This window comes from Danio rerio, chromosome 2 (genome assembly GCF_049306965.1).
Source record: "Danio rerio strain Tuebingen ecotype United States chromosome 2, GRCz12tu, whole genome shotgun sequence".
Taxonomy (NCBI): domain Eukaryota; kingdom Metazoa; phylum Chordata; class Actinopteri; order Cypriniformes; family Danionidae; genus Danio; species Danio rerio.
In genome coordinates, this window is record NC_133177.1 from 5272501 (window position 1) to 5289718 (window position 17218).

Sequence of the window (17218 nt, forward strand, 5' to 3'; positions counted from 1 at the left end):
TTTTTGAGCTGGTTCTTTCATAAATTTTGATTTTGATTAAAATTACAGTTCTGTTTGTTTAAATCAATGGTTTTTACAATAATATTTTTTGTATAAATGGAAAGCAAATGACAGTTGTGTCTTCCTTTTTATGAAAAATGGTCCGATCCATGACTCAAAAACCGTTGTGTGATCCGAACTGTGAGATTTGTGATCCGTTACACTACTACCTAAAACTACACCAGGAGAAAGTAACGCATTGGAAAACTGAATTCCTACATAAGCATGCCTAAAATAAATTATTTAAAAAATTGTCTTGATAGGAGCTGCTGAATGCACCAACAAATACCCAAGCTGTGTTTTCCAATGACCCAGTCGTACTTGAGAAAATTATATTGGTAACACTTTGGGCCCTATCATACAACCGGCACAAGGCGCGACGCAATCGTTGTTTGATAGTTTTAGCTCGGCACAAGAGTTGTTTCGACGTTTTGCGTCATGCTGTTTAAATAGCAAATGCATTTGCACTCATATGTATGCCCATAGGCGTTCTGGTCTAAAAAAAGGAGGCGTGTTGATATTTTGAGGAACTTAAATAGACGGTTCAATAGATCAGATCAAAGCTGGTTTATAGTTGTACGCCTCGCTTACACTTTGCTTAATACACACAGGATGTACAGCAATACGCAAATATCTTTACAAATGAAAAAGACTTACAAAGTCGGCCATGTAAATAGCAAATGTGCCATGGCGCGGCGTTACTGGCTCTTAAAGGGAATGGAAGATGAAACTCAGATTGGTTTATTTTCAAAACACCCATAACTCATTAAGAGAATAAGCTCAACCCTGTTAGACCATGCGCTGCAGCGCAAAGTGGATTTTTCCATCCTTAAAATAGCAAAGGTGAATTCTGACATGCCCTTAATGCTTTTGCACCCTGCGCTTTGCACTTTGCGCATGGACCGTCAAAACAGAGCCTTTTTTTTTAAAGATCATTTGAGTATTAGTAGACTGCTTAATATATGTTGATTTGCTCCTTCAACAGACATTTAACTGACTATAAGAAACTTTACAAGTACATGTCAACTTTCACTGACCCCAACCTAACAGTCTATTTATAATCTAATGAGAATTAGTTGGCATGTAGATGCAATGTGACAAACTCAACAAACGGACCAGTAAATTTGCTACTTGTAGGCATGGGATGATAACTGTCAAGGTATACTCCCTGGGATAAGCAAGATAAGCGGACGCTCTGAAATTCCTGCCCCTGTCAAGGACACCTGCGGGACTCTGGACTATGCAGGCTCACACACACACACAAACATATCTACAGATAAACATTCACCACCGATCCCCATCCAAACGCCTTCATGTGCTTTTACCCACGTGGGGCGTGGGCGGGGCTGTGACTTGCGCCGGAAATGGCTGCTGGACCAGTTGGCTGCCCGCACTCAACGGACTGTTTTCCATTACCCCTGTTCCCATCCCCTCTGTCTATGTTGTGTCTTGCCGGTGTGCTTATGCTAAGATAGGGCTGTTTTTCTCCCTTTTCTCACTTTGTCCTAATCAAGGGCAAGCTGAGGGGGTGTTTTTTAGCCTAACTGTCCAAATGTATCTTTCTTCGTTTCTAAATGCTACCTCCTAAGATCTGTCTCCCCTGAAAAGTTGTTTGTGATGTTTTGTGTATGGTCTGGGGGGTCCAATTTCGCTATACGAAAGTGTAGTGACAAATAAAGGCTTGATTGATTGATTGATTGATTGATACCGCTGTTTGGAAAAGTCAAGGTTTTAAAACCGCCAAAATTTTCTGCTATGCCGTTCCTGAGGTATGTGTAATATTTTTAATTTACTTTTTTTTTTTTTCTTAGGACAACAGTATATCCAGCAGAAAGGATATCCGAATATGCCGTTTTAAATTGTAAAGAAATCTGTGTTTTAGAAACTAACGAAGACAGCAGAAGTCAATGATTCACTTGAATTATTCAGCCTGACATGTTTACTGCTCGAAAATATTTTAAATGTTTCTCAAAATAAAATATGTTCAAAGGGTAAAAAAAAAAAGTTTTTGTTTTTACCCATGCAGACATTTAATAAGAGCATATATTTAAGAGCAAAAATCACAATATACGGGCCCATGCCTAGCTGCTTGTTCAAACTACTTTTTTAATAGAAGCTAAAACACAATTCTTGAGTTTTTTACAGCACTTAATTATTATAATGTTCAATCTACTTAAATTTGTAAAAACAAACAAGTTAATGTAATTTTTCATGTTGTCTCAACACAGATTCTGTTGAATCCAGCATATTAACAGTGTAGGCACTGCAACATGTAGCGTTCTTTTGATAACGAATCACATGCATCGTTCAGCAATAGGGATCTGACCAGCTTAGGAATCCCAGAGTGTTTAACAACCATGATCGGATCAGTAGCTGAACATCACTGCCATTCACATCTGTAACGTGCACACTTTGTGCAGTGCACTCCGTGTGTGTATGTGTATGTGTACGTGTGTTTAAGACACTGCAAGCACTGCTGCATGACAGAGGCACGCAGGTTGCCAGGCAGCAGACAGAAGAGATTTCACATTTTCTCACTGAAACACACTGACGTGCTGCACATCACACACTCACGCAGGTGACTGACACAAATCTAACACGACAAAAGCAAAGGGCTTTACCGTGTCCATACAAGTCAATCAGTGCCGTTCAGATAATGACGTACTACTAACTAAACAAAATGCTGCACATCTGCTTTGTAGTTCACGATCTAAACGGAAACGATATAGTTCATTTGGGACAACATGACTGATGCAATTCCAAACGACCCCAAAGAAATAGCTTTCCACAAGTGAAAACAACTTGATGCATGTATCAAATTTGAGGAGAGCAAGCGCAGCGATGGACACGCAGCGTTTTTCACAGTGCGGAGTTCCAGACCTACCAACAAGTGCAGACGCCGCCTCTTGGTTCTCCTGAGGGTCCCCATAATCCGCCGACCCATCTTTTTAGCATACCACACCGAGTTGAGCATTGTGGACAGGCTGTGTGGGGGTTCACGCTCTGGTGAAATAAAACTTGCGAATCCCCAGAATCTGACCTGCCCCCCTCCAACCTCTTCTTACGCAGGCATCTCAGAGGCAGTTTCCGCACATTGCTCGTGCCCGTGACAAAAACATGTGGCGCAGGTGCCTACGAAGAGCAGCACGCCGGTAGCAGGAGAAAACAGATAGGCTGCCTGACGCACACACAGGAACTGCAGCAAAAATAAAAGGCTTTACAATCAGTGCATCCCCTTTAAGGCTGCTCGTTTCCCCCCTCTCTCTCTCTCTCTCTCTGATGCAGTTTCTGGATGAGATCGCGGCTGTGCAGTGGTGGGATGTGAGCTCGGTGCAGACGGCTGCAGGTGCCTGCGTTCGTGTCAAAATGAGTCAGCAGGAAGACTGGGTGCTTGGCTTGGCTAGCACTGAGCGTGCTCCGCTCTTGACTGCCTGAAAGAAATTAGCCTACAGGTCTGCGATGCGGGCGGCGCGCCAATGCTACGTCTCTCTGATAAACGGCTGCAGATTGATAAAAGAGCACTTTTTTTCCATCCTTCGTCACGTTGTCTTGGAGATGATGAGGCTGGGTTACATCCTTTTCCCGTGTCGGTGGAAAGTCCCGGGTTGCGACCTCTTAGGATTCGGCGTACTCTTTAAATGCTTTTCTTTACTGTGCCATCAAGCCAATCAACTTTGCCTCACAGGGAGAGATATATCTAGACTGACGTCACTGACGGGAAATGGGAGGCAGCTCAAGGCTCATGATTTGTATGAGAAAAGTGGCTGAAGGACACAGCCTCACCTCAACCCCACACCAACACCCCTCGTTCTTAGAGGAAAAGACTGACTCGTTGTAGGCCTGAATAAGCACTTCCACCTCAAATAAAGTTGCACCAGAGGAGTTCGAAATAGAAATATGCTATACGTTAAGGCTGCACAATATTGATTAAAAAATGACTATGCAACATTTTATTTTGCTGTAACATATTGTGATTGATTGACTGACTCTATTTGTGAGAAATTAATTAATTCAGAATGGTTGATTTTGTAGGGCTGTGCATCTAAATTATTACACTCTAAAAATGTTGGGTCAAACGTAAACAAACACAAACATTGAATTAAAAAGTCTCACTTCTGTCATGACAACTCATGAATTTTATTGTATTTGGTCTTGGCGGAATAGACCTGCTATGCTGCTGCTGCTGCTTTGATTATTATGGCAGAGCAAGTACCAAGACTTCTATATAGTATATTCCAGACATGGAGTCAGAGATTATAACACAGTGCTGCTGCAAGCATAATATACAGTTGAAGTCAGAATTATTTGCCTCCCTGAATTATTAGCCCCGTTTAATTTTTCCCAATTACTGTTTAAAAGGGAGATTTTCTCAACACATTTCTAAACATAATACTTTTAATAACTGATTTATTTTATCTTTGTCATGATGACAGTAAATAATATTGGACTAGATATTTTTCAAGACACTTCTATACAGCTTAAAGTGACATTTAAAGGCTTAACTAGGTTAATTAATTTAAGTAGGCAGGTTAGGGTAATTAAGAAAGCTATTGTATAACAATGGTTTGTTCAGTAAACTATTGAAAACAAATATCGCTTAAAGGGGTTACTAATATTTACCTTAAAACGGCTTTAAAAATTTAAAAACTGCTTTTAATTCTAGCCGAAATAAAACTAATAAGACTTTCTCCAGAAGAAAAAATATTATCAATGTATATGTAACCCCCGTAGCAGATCTAAACACAGGTGGAGCTGGGTTGGAGGAGGTTCTCGGAAAAAAAGTGCTGCACATGCTAGCGTAAAACAACACTTAGTTTTTAAAATGCTTAGGAGCAAGCTCATTGGCTGCTGAGGCCACAGCAGCTATATAGTCAATGGCGCAGGGTCAGATTAGATGATTTATAGCAGATTATATTTTTCTTCAAAGTCTTAATCACAGTTGGATGTAAATTTTGAAAAATCTAATGTAGCATGACATGTCATAGACTTGAGGAATAAAAAGATAAGGCCTCTAGATCACGCTTATTTTACCCAAATAAAATATGACCATGCCTTGATTTTAAATGATTTAATTAGCACAGTAAGGTCTGACTTTACTTAGACAAAAGTCTTGTCACTTAACAGAAATAATGTCCAGTATAGAATATAAAGTCATGCTGCAGTGGAGAAAGAATGAATATTGTGCATGACTCCATCATGAACTTGGAGGACTGCATCCTTACATCTCTGCAATGACTCAAATCACTTATTAATAAAGTCATCTGGAATGGCAAAGAAAGCGTTCTTGCAGGACTCCCAGAGCTCATCAAGATTCTTTGGATTCATCCTCAATGCCTCCTCCATCTTACCTCAGACATGCTCAATAATGTCATGTCTGGTGATTGGGCTGGCCAATCCTGGAGCAGCTTGACCTTCTCTGTATTCAGGAACTTTGATTTGGAGCCTGAAGTATGAGAAGGAGCGCTATCCTGCTAAGGAAATTGCCCTCTCCTGTGGTTTGTAATGTAATGGGCAGCACAAATGTCTTGATACCTCAAGCTGTTGATGTTGCCATCCCCTCTGCAGATCTCTCACACGCCCCCATACTGAATGTAACCCCAAACCAGGATTTTCCCTTCACCAAACTTGACTGATTTCTATGGGAATCTTGAGTCCATAACAGTTCCAAAAGGTCTTCTGCAGTATGTGTAATGATTGGGATGCAGTTCAACAGATGATTCATCAAATAAAAAAATCGACCTTCTGACACTTTTCCAAATTATCTATTATTATTATTTGTTGCTCTTACAATTGGCATCTATGACAAGACTTTTTTCATGCAGTAATGACGCTTTAATCAGAATCCCGAAGCTCCAATAACCACTGGCCATGCGCTGTGGAAGCAGAGAAGCTTCCAAGCATATCAGCATGCACCAAGACAACAAATGCAACACATCCACATTAGGGCTGCCCCCAAATAGTCGACTAAACTTTAGTCGATATGAAGAGGGCTTGGTCGAATACATTTTCATTAGTCGGTTAGTTGCAAAAAAAATTAAAAATCACGTGAAATTACGCAATCAAGGGCTGCGCAATCAGTGTATGACATCAGCAACGAGAGATCAACGCCTAACGCCTAAACGCCTCCACTGTATCCCTTCCACATCCACTCCATCAGAGCGCATCTTTTCAAAGGCCGGCTTCATTGTGAACACGTCGAGAAGCTCCCTTCTTCCCAGCAATGTGGACAAGCTGGTGTTCCTCTCACATAATATGAAAAAAATTAAATCGAATTGAAAGCTTAGGTAAGAATGCTTAATTTCCTTTTTGTAGTGTTTCTGTTTGCTATCCATTAGGCTATATATATAAAAAAAACGGGTATTTTATTTTTATATCGGGTAGGCTATACAAATAAATAAATACATATTATTTTTATTATATTTTATTTATTATAGAAGTTGTTTTTTATTCTGTTAGAAAAATTAGTCTGATGTTTTTAATTTGTTGTTTCAGGTCAAGACTCATCCGTCGTCTTAATGGCAGTTTGTGGCTTTGCTCTGATGTTTTTGATTTGTATTAGTGTTCTTTAAATTATTTGTTCCACATTTTGTCGTAAATATAGTTGCTCTAAACAATTCAATCATAATTAGGCTGTTAATTTGTTTGCTGCCTTCTTTTTTATTCTAAGTTTTGGCGTTGTGCGATGTGCATTTATTAAGTTGTTCATTTTTGTTAATTTTCCTTTTGAACAATATAAAAATTACATAAATTTTAATTTTCCACTGTATTTAAAAAAAATTTATTTTAAAAACAGTGTATTTTAAAAAAAAACTGCGTTTTTGCTACAGTATTTATTTATTTATTTATTTTTATTTTTTGCCTAGTTTTGTACTAGGCCTAAGTTGCTAATAAGTTTATTTGATTTATTTTGAAGAACAAATTTTTGTTTATTTTATTAAAAAATGTTTTTTTTTTTTGTTTGTTTGTTTGTTTCTAAATAAATTATTAAAATGCACAGGCAGTCTGATTGCTGTTTTTATGTCATAATTAGCCTATAACGTTCTGGTCACTGATTTTTGTGTGTAAGCACTGTATTTAAACGCTTTACTATTTCGTTTTAAGCGCTTAATTTTCGTTTTGAATGCGCTAATATCATGCTTTAGCATTTTCTGTCACGTGGAAGTGTTAAACTTCAACTTGGACTATATTCCTAGTATATACGCAAGTTATTATATTAATATCATAAATGAACGATTATTTGATTAATCGCTAAAATGCAGGAATGTTAGTCGACTAGGAATATCTTTAGTCGGGGGCAGCCCTAATCCACATATACGTATACGTCGACAAACAGCTGTTGCATTTCAAAACACAGGTCGCTCAATTTAACTAGAACCCACGTACGTAGATTCTAGCACATTCATGCGCCCATCGAAAACGAAATGTTGCATGAACACAAACAGGAATGACCAATTAGAGGTACTAAGCTGTACTTCTAGTGTCAGCATATGCATGGCTTCTCATGAAACGATAACAAGCTCCATGTGGCCACCACATGGAGATGACGGATACCAGACTGCACATGACGGACAGCCATATGACAAACAGAACTGGCAAGCCGCAGATCAGAAGCACATACAAAACGCTTGCCGAGTCGGACGGGTGGCTGTTACCTGGACGCTCACAGGGCTTTGAGGATACGGGTTGGAAAGAGGAGTAGAAGGAGACGGAGGACTCTCCTCCTTCACTACAGGCGATGGCCCGTCGAAGATGCATTCCAGCGATTCAACCTACAGAAGGGCATTCAACTCAGTGTATTACAATACAGGCTTGACTTGAATGTGTCTAGTTACATCATTGTTATCACGAGAACAGGATAAAGCCTAAGAATCAGCAAAACAGAGAGTCGTATGATAATGTTGATGGAACACAGATCATATATACGTAAGCATCTGAGTGGAAACTGAAAGACCATGATGCATATGACACAAATGTTAAACACATTAATATATGAAAAGCCTCTTGGGGTAATAGGTCATCCTCTAACCTGAACAGACCAGGGCGATGTCACTCCTACCTCAATGCATAAATACACAGCAGATGTTTACTGATTTTTCTGATGACTGCAATGACTTCTATAGAGCACAAGATGGCAACAGAACCCACTTCTGCAGCAGACTGAATTAATTCATCTCAAAGTGTCCATTCTTTTTAAATTGCTGTGTGCCAAGTATCTTTAGACAATTTTCTAATGACTTCGGATGGCATGTGTGAAAATGCACACACACCCCCAACACCTCTCTCTCTTTTTATAATTATATTTTAAGTGTACTGCTTTTACCTGCATATTCCTTTGTTGCATCAGATTTTACATACAAATAGCTTAAAATAAGAAATTAGTTGTTTTTTTTACTGAAAATAAACATAATAAAAATATTATTAAGGTTTAAAAATGTACTTTATTTGCAATTATATTAGTATAAATGAATATGTCTTAGAATATCTACAAAAACTACAAACATGTATTTAAATTAAAGCTGCGGCGGAAAATCTGAAACTAATCTGAGATTATTTAAATGTGTCGAAATTCTCTCTTGAATTTATTCCGAGCTTAGTTTTGGCCAGCAGATGCTCAATCTGCTCAGCTCCAATTCCTTATACACACTATTCAAACATATAATAATAATAATAATAATAATAATAATAATAATAATTAATAATCAATAGTTAGGAAGAGTTTTTTTATTACAAGAGTCTGCATAGTCAGATGTGTTTACATGTACAGTTGAAGTCAGAATTATTAGCCCCCCTTTGAATTTATTTTTCTTTTAAAAATATTTCCCAAATAATGTTTAACAGAGCAAAGAAATTTTCAGAGTATGTCTAATAATATTTTTTCTTCTGAAGAAAGTCTTTTTTTTTTTTGGCTAGAATAAAAGCAGTTTTTAATTTTTTAAACACCATTTTAAGGACAAAATTATTAGCCCCTTTAGGCTAATTATTTTTTTGATAGTCTACAGAACAAACCATCATTATACAATAACTTGCCTAATTAACCCAATTAAGCCTTTAAATGTCACTTTAAGCTGTATAGAAGTGTCTTGAAAAATATCTAGTCAAATATTATTTTCTGTCATCATGGCAAAGAGAAAATAGATCAGTTATTAGAGATGAGTTATTAAAACTATTATGTTTAGAAATGGGTTGAAAAGAGCCCCCTCTACTGTTAAAAAAACAGCCTAGAACACCCTCTGCTTTTAAAAACCAGCATAGAACACCCAGCCTAGAGCGCCCTTTGCTGTTAAAAACCAGCCTAGAGCACCCTCTGCTGTTAAAAACCAACATAGAGTGCCCTTTGCTGTTAAAAGCCAGCCTAGAGTGCCCTCTGCTGTTAAAAAACAGCATAGAGCGACAGCCTAGAGCACCCTCTGCTGTTAAAACCAGCATAGAGCGCCCTCTACTTTAAAATACTAGCTTAGAGCACAATCTGCTATTTAAAAAAATAAGCTAGAATAGAGATGAAAAAAGTAGCAGAATAGAGAAATTGATGCAGAATTGATTTTTTTGATTGTATTTTTTTTTTCACCACAGCTCTAATTTCAATTCTAATACATACAAAACAAGCATCTGTCATAAGGGCTATTGAGAGTCTCTAAGGAGATGCCGAGGTGACTCTCAGCTTGGGCCAAATCTCTAATGTAGGGGAGTGTCTGAGATTGATGGCAGGTTGTGAGGGAGAGTGGGGGAATAAAAAGGAGCCGGCTTAAGTGTGAGCAGTGAAGGTTATGAGAGACGGCAGGTGATATTTCTCATCTGTGGTTTGTTGTGTGCAGCTTCTGGCTCAGGCTCTGATCAGGGCGGAGGGGGGAAGCTTTGGGCTCATAAATCTAAAGGGAGAAGGAAGCACTGGAGCGCAACAGGACCAGAGCGAGAGCTTGTAAATGTTCAACCATACACACTACTACCTCCTGCCCGGACAGGATATTCACCTTCTCTGAACATAGTCAGAATGCTGCCTCAGTGACGAGACAAGAACTAAACATGGATCCCTATGGCCAGGTTGAATACTTCATGCAGTTCCATTAAGAAGGGTAGTCATTGTACAGCAACTGGATTTGACACCTGTGCCTCAAAGAATACAACCAAATCACTAAAGAAAAAATGCAGAGCTGCAGTTAATCCAGTAGTGGATGACAGGCATCCCGTTGGCCTTGAGTACAATGATTACCCTTATCAATAGAACTGCATGAAGTAATTAGCAAGATTATCCTGCTGAAACACAATAACCTAAACTTCCTAAATAGACAAATGTTTGCCAAAATGGACAGTTACTTCAAAGATTACAAGTCTTTTATAAATATAAGGTTTCCACTTCCTCCCCATAACAAGGCTAGCCTACCTCCATGTTTGAGCATGGGGGTGATGATGTTCTTCTGCTAATAATTCTTGTCTTTTTTCTACCCAAAGGCATACCCCGACCAATCACACCGTAAAACCTTCTTCCAGAACTTGTCAGATCCATCCAAATGAATGTTTGAATACTGAAGCTGGCCTTCTTTATTGTTAAGAGTGCTGTTCAACAAGGTGTCCTGACATGTCCGAGATGTGATCAAATGTTTTTCCTCCTTTCATCAGGTCATTTCATAAGACTTTTTTTTTCATCTGCTCTGATTAACAGTTTTCTTCTTCTTCAGCATTTTCAAAGGTTTTGTGGTACAACACATTTCAAAATGATCACTAAAGCTGCCAGCCGGGTGTTTAGAAACCTTTAGTGTCTTCTTGAAGCTATGGACTTTGTGATTGTGATGTACAAAACAATCTTCACAAAAGCTTGTGAGATATTTTAGCCATATTTGCTTCTTTACTTTATCACAAGCATGGGGTACTTTCATTTATGTGTAACTGCTAAAGCTGACTAGGTCTTATTAGAGGGTTTCCAAAAGCGTCGCTGTCTTCTAACACAATATTCATCCCCACCATAGAAATAAGTGAAAAAGACTGCCATGTTTAGTAGTAGATGAATAAGCTGAAATAGGAAGAATTACAAAACCCTGAAATATTATAGTATTATACAGTGATATGACTATTTAATATGCTGTTAAATTGTTATCTATACAATAAATAGGGATTTTTATTCCTAATTTACATATTGTGGGGCTGGGGGGGGGGGGACTGGGGGATAGGGGATTAGTTACCTTCAATGAACAGGACAGTAAAGATTGCAGACATGAAATTGTGAGAGAGTGAGAGAGGGAAAGGACCTTAAGCCAGGAATCAAACTTAGGTCACTATAAAAACTTCAGTGTTATGCGTCAATGCTCTACCACTCAATGCTCTACCACTCAATGCTCTACCACTCAATGCTCTACCACTCAATGCTCTACCACTCAATGCTCTACCACTCAATGCTCTACCACTCAATGCTCTACCACTCAATGCTCTACCACTCAATGCTCTACCACTCAATGCTCTACCACTCAATGCTCTACCACTCAATGCTCTACCACTCAATGCTCTACCACTCAATGCTCTACCACTCAATGCTCTACCACTTATTCTTGGCCAGGTTGTCGGGGCAGCAGTATCAGGACAGAACCCCATACTTCCCTCTCCCCACTTCCTCCAGCTCCTCAGAAGGGATTCCCAGGCTTGCCAAGAAACAATGTCCCTCCAGCCTGTCCTGGGGCTTTCTCCCAGTGGGAAAAGCCTGGAACACTTCCCAAGTTAGGCATAAAGGAGGCATCCAGAACAGTTGCCCGAGCCACCTCAGGTCTCTTCTCTCGATATGGAGGAACAGCGCCTCTACTCTAAATTCCTCCCAGGTGACAGAGCTCCTCACCCTATCTATCTTGCCACCCTGAAGAGGAAACTCCTGGTGGGACATGTCTGGAACACCACCCTAGTTAGGCATCCAAAACAGTTGTCCGAGCCACCTCAGCAGGCTTTTCTTGATGTGGAGAAGCAGTGGCTCTACTCTGAGTTCCTTCCGGGTGACAGAGCTCCTTACCCTATCTACCTTGACAACCTGCAGAGGAAACTCATGGTGGGACATGCCTGGAATACCGTCCTAGTTAGGCATCCAGAACAGTTGCCCGAGCCACCTCAGCAAGCTTCTCTTGATATGGAGAAGCAGTGGCTCTACTCTGAGCTCTTCCAAGGTGACAGAGCTCCTCACCCTATCTACCTTGCCACCCTGCAGAGCCGGTGGGACATGTCTGGAACACCTCCCTAGTTAGGCATCCAGGAGGCATCCAAAACAGTTGCCTGAGCCACCTCAGCAGGCTTCTCTCGTTGTGAAAAGCAGCGGCTCTACTCTTGAGAGCCTCGCGGGTGACAGAACTCCTCACCCTATCTACTCTGCCACCTTGTGAAGCAAACTCATTTTGCCCAAATTTATCTTGAAAAATAGAAATATTCTGCAATTTTTTAGTACAAGTAGCCTTTAGCATTGTGTATAAATCTGTCATTATATTTTGTCCTATACAGTGATCAAAATCTAGCACTAGCATACTCGCTTTACTGTAAGTGGAGACATGGCTAATGGCATTCCCACTGAACCAAGTGCACTGGTGGATTAAGAAAAAATCAAAACTAAATAGACACAGTCTATTTATCTAGCGCAGGGGTGGCGAACCTGTTTGGCATGATGAGCCAAAAAAAAAACTTTATCACTGCAAAGAGCCACACAACAGATGTGCAAACAACAGTATATCTGTCACAATAACTTATACACCTAATTATATAACGCAATAGTTTTCATGGATTTAAATTAGCCTACCTCATTTTACTTGACTCAGTGAGACACCTGACATTCCTTGGTTTCCACAATCTTTTTCAGGTCTGGCTCGTATTCAGTTGTGGCTACTCGTAGAAACTCTTTCACATGTGTGTCAGTAAGAACAGAGCGATGCTTTGATTTCACTAGTTTCAGTGTAAAATCCCATTCAGATAAAAATGTTCTGCCCTCATCTTCGTATTTACGCTTAGCTGTACGCTTTCCTGACTCTGCCATGACGATTGATATTAACGAACTGCACGTCACTCGTGTTGCGCCCCAATCAAACGGGGCTTCAGTGTCAACCCTTGACTGAAGGCGTGTCTGAATGGAAGCGTCAGAAAATAAAATTCAGTCAGCAATAGGCCACTTTCTAGCAGGTGTATTTGCATACAGCGATCTGATTGGCTGACGCGTCCGTAAGCGCTTGAAAAGTTTAGCTACTCCCAGCTTCTGCAGCGAGCAACATGAAGCCCCGTGTGAATGGGGCATTAGTCAATTGGTTATTATATGTTAAATCGCGCAAGAGGTTGAGCCGCACAAAAGCAGAAAGAGACGCAGAAGCCCCGTGTGAATGGGGCGTTAGTCAATTGGTTAATGTATGTTAAATCGCGCGAGAGGTTGAGCCGCACAAGAGCAGTAAAAGAGCCGCAAGCGGCTTGCGAGCCGCGGGTTCGCCACCCCTGATCTAGCGTTTCCTCATTTTGAGCACTAGTGGGGAAAAGGTAGCTTACTGTACAAAAAGCAGTACTCTGGCTGTCAAGCTAATTGTTGAAATAATGCAAGGAGGTCGAGGGCATTCAAAATCCCTAAGCGTGTGTTAGTGTTGTGTATGTAAAATGTGAGGACAAAGTGTAAACAAACTCCATAGCAGAATTCAGACAACAAAGTGATCAACAACATGGCAAATGTAAACACAGGTATGAAAATATATTTTATAACCCAGCCTACCTTCATTGGGGAGATATGTGAATGTGCTACAAAGCCATGGACATTTTCAATCTGGGAGAGGCTCTTCTCAGCCACTTGCACCAGCTCAGGCCCAGGAGTATCATCGGTGAACTGTGGCGAACTCGGCTCCTGTGGAGATCCTGTGTCTTCATCTTGGTGTCTGTACTTCTGCAGAGAACAACAGGAAAAAGGTTTTCAGTCATCCTGAGAATAATTCGGATCTGTGGTTTGTTCCAAATGTAGGAAGGCACAATGATTTTGGCATCTTCAGAGGAGGTAGTCCCAAAATGTATTAAAGCACAGGTGTCAAACTCAGTTCCAAAAGGGCCGCAGCACTGCACAGTTTAGTTCCAACCCTAATTAAACACACCTGATCAAACTAATTGAGTCCTTCAGGCTTGTTTGAAACCTACAGGTAAGTGTGTTGGAGCAGGGTTGGAACTTTTGAGTTTGACACCCCTGTATTAAAGGGTTAGTTTATCCTGTTATTAATAACTCACACTCATGTTGTTCCGATGCCCCAAAACCTTTGTTTATCTTCAAAACACAAACTAAGATCATTTTTTTAGATAAAACCAGAGAGCTCTCTCATCCACCATAGACAACAGCAGTCTAAAGATGTTCAAAGCTCAGAAAAGAACCAAAAACATCGTCAACGCTTTCAATGGTTTACTTGTAATCAAATGGAACTCTAAAAACACTTTTGTGCATTAAAAAAAAAACTGTTTTAGGCCGGGACACATGAAGTCGATGGTCAGTTGCTGGGTTTCATCAGTCCGTCAGTTAGGCTAGTTCAGGGGTGTTAAACTTAATTCCTCGAGGGTCACAGCCCTGCAGAGTTTAACTCCAGCCCTGCTTCAACACACCTATCTGTAGGTTTCAAACAAGTCTAAAGCACTCAATTGGTTTGATCAGGTGTGTTTATATATTGGAGCTAAACTGTGCAAAGCTGCAGCCTTTCAGGAACTAACTTTGACAGCTGTGAGCTAGTTGGTTTGGTGTTTTCCACATGGTGCATCTGAACGGGTTAATGTCAAAGCTCGTTGGCGTGAACTAGCATATCAAATCAATGTCAGACTATCTGATGAAGAGAACAATCTAATTGTTTATTCAAAAACGAATCAAAGCGCGAGTGTGACGTAGTGAAGTGACGAAGCAAGTAAACACTTCAAGTCAAGAAGAAACACAAAGAGGTTGCCTTTAATTTCACTTCATTTGTCAAATATTTGCAAAAAAATGTGGATTATTAGATTATCAGACATATTTGCACGAGCGAATCCCTCCATGGTAAGACAATTACTGTGATAATAGTAGTAATTATGCTTTGTTTACATGTGGTCGGTGTGTTTCGGAAATTCGGTTTCCCTTTGTTGAATGGGAAAACAGACAACTGCCCCCCGCAGAGCAAAAAGTCACGTCTTCTTGCACAGACGCAGAATGCGGCTATCGTTTCAGTCAGCTTTCGTTTGTTTGGTATGGTTTCACGTGTTGATTTTTGATTGAGATGCAATCCAATGTGAGGAGACAACACAGTTGGGTTTCATGCTGCTAGTTGTTTGGCATTGGCACTGCTGACTCTAATGGCAAATATGTAGTAAACGCACACCCTGCCAACCTGACGTAAAAGATTAAATAGGCGAACAAACTTGTTTTGGCACACAATAATAGTGTTCTTGGAGCTTTGCATGATTAGATTTGAACCACTAAAGTGAAATGTTTTGACAATGTTTCCTTTTCTGATCTTTTCATTACCATTGCTGACAATGAATGATCCGGTTAGCTTAATTTGTCTCAGGGGATTGAAACTAAGGGTGAAATTTTTTTTATTTCTTATTCTAGATTTCAACTAATATAGAAAAAATTCCAGAGCAGTAATGTAAAGGCTCGTACACACCGGGACGCTTTTCGTTTGCATTTATCTTCAGCGTTTTTAAGACATTTTTCCGGATTCAAACCCAAGCGATTTTCATTGGCGTCGAGCAGAAGAGTTTGCAAAAACCTTTCTTGACATTAGATGGCGCTACACAACTTCTGACACCTGCTTGTAACACAGAAGAAGAAGACAAAGTTGACACGCTTGTTGTTAAAGTTACTGGCGATTCGAACAAGCATGGACCGTTCAAGTAGCAGCTCCAGCTCTAGCGATGAAGAAACGATTATTGTTGACCAGAGCAATAAGCAGCTCCACGTTCATATCGCCTCTGGGCATCTTCTTCAATGTGCGCTCTTGTAGACAGTTTTGCTCTTGAGCACCTCCAAGTGCTGTTAACTGTAACTTCAGCAGCTCCGTGCACTTGAACAAAAGTGCCAATCTGATTGGTGGAGAAGGTTTGACGCAGCAGGACAAAACCAAATAAACGAGCATGAGGTATTTTTAGAAAAATGACGCTTTCACGCCTGGATTTTTCGCATTGGTGTGCACGATCACATTGTCGCCCTTTATTTAGTCACGAGGCATTAAACGTCGACAGAAAACGCAAGCAAAAAACTTCTCGGTGTGCCTTAAGATTAATTCCTTCAATTCTGAATAACAGCAATAGATAATGTAATCATAAAAGAACCTGTGTGTTGTAACATCATGTTTAGCTACATGCTAATGAAAACTGCAATAAAGCCGATTAAATAATGTCTCCTTTGAGAAGATTTATGTATTGAGATTATGATATAGAGTCACTTTATGACGTTCTATAATGGAATGCTGCCTTAGAACACAGCTGTCAATGTAGGCGGTAGTCATTAACATGTCTAAGTCATGTTCAGGCAATTATTAAAATTAAATTCAAATGCAATAGGTGCTGAAGATTGAAAAATTATTTCGCTGCAGATACTTTAATCCTGAAATCTAGAAATAGTGTTTCTTGACTCGATGATACAAATACCCATGGGCTTATTTTTCAATAGTATATAGCTAAAAGAGAGCTGCAGTGGGGGGCGAGATTTTAAGCAAATAACAGTCTGAGATATCTAAGGCAGCCCAATACAGATCCTTATACACAATAAAGATCAAACATTCTTTCACAGTGCATTTCATGTCATTTATAAGCACAAAAGTTCTGTCAAAATGATTTCAAACTGGATCTGTGCATTAAGACCTATAGCCGCTTCGTACTACATAAAAATAAAAAATCATGCCGTTTTTAAAGAAAATAAGCAAGTAATGGATTTATGTATACTTCAATATTTTAAAGAATGACTTTTTTTTATTCTAGAAACACAGAGGACCATCATCAACAGATCCCCCTGCACTACAGCAGTGATTTCACATCACAATGAATGGGTTCCCTCCCTCTGAAATACAGTGGCACATGCTTACACAGAAAGCCAGCTGATGAGCCGTTTCCACACAGGCGGAGAACACCCACAGTTGCTATAGCAACAGGTTTATCAGCTACTGTCTACTTCTCACCATAGGTAACAGCAGTGTGATTCAAGCAGCCTTATTTAAATCCGACACAAGGCTCACTGGATTGGTTC

The 17218-nt window shown here is 39.9% G+C and overlaps 1 protein-coding gene across 45 annotated transcripts in view; it reads right to left on the bottom strand.

Annotated features, from left to right (window-relative positions):
• The window catches only part of dlg1b (discs large MAGUK scaffold protein 1b), a 172647-nt gene that overhangs the window by 78668 nt on the left and 76761 nt on the right, over positions 1–17218 (bottom strand). For 31 of the 45 annotated variants that reach the window (XR_012387156.1, XR_012387155.1, XR_012387154.1 and 28 more), the window contains one exon: positions 13745–13912. Coding sequence is in view for 40 of the 45 variants with exons in the window: in XM_073916586.1 (XP_073772687.1) it covers positions 13745–13912 (168 nt within the window). In the remaining 5 variants the exon portion in view is untranslated. 45 annotated transcript variants of the gene reach the window in all.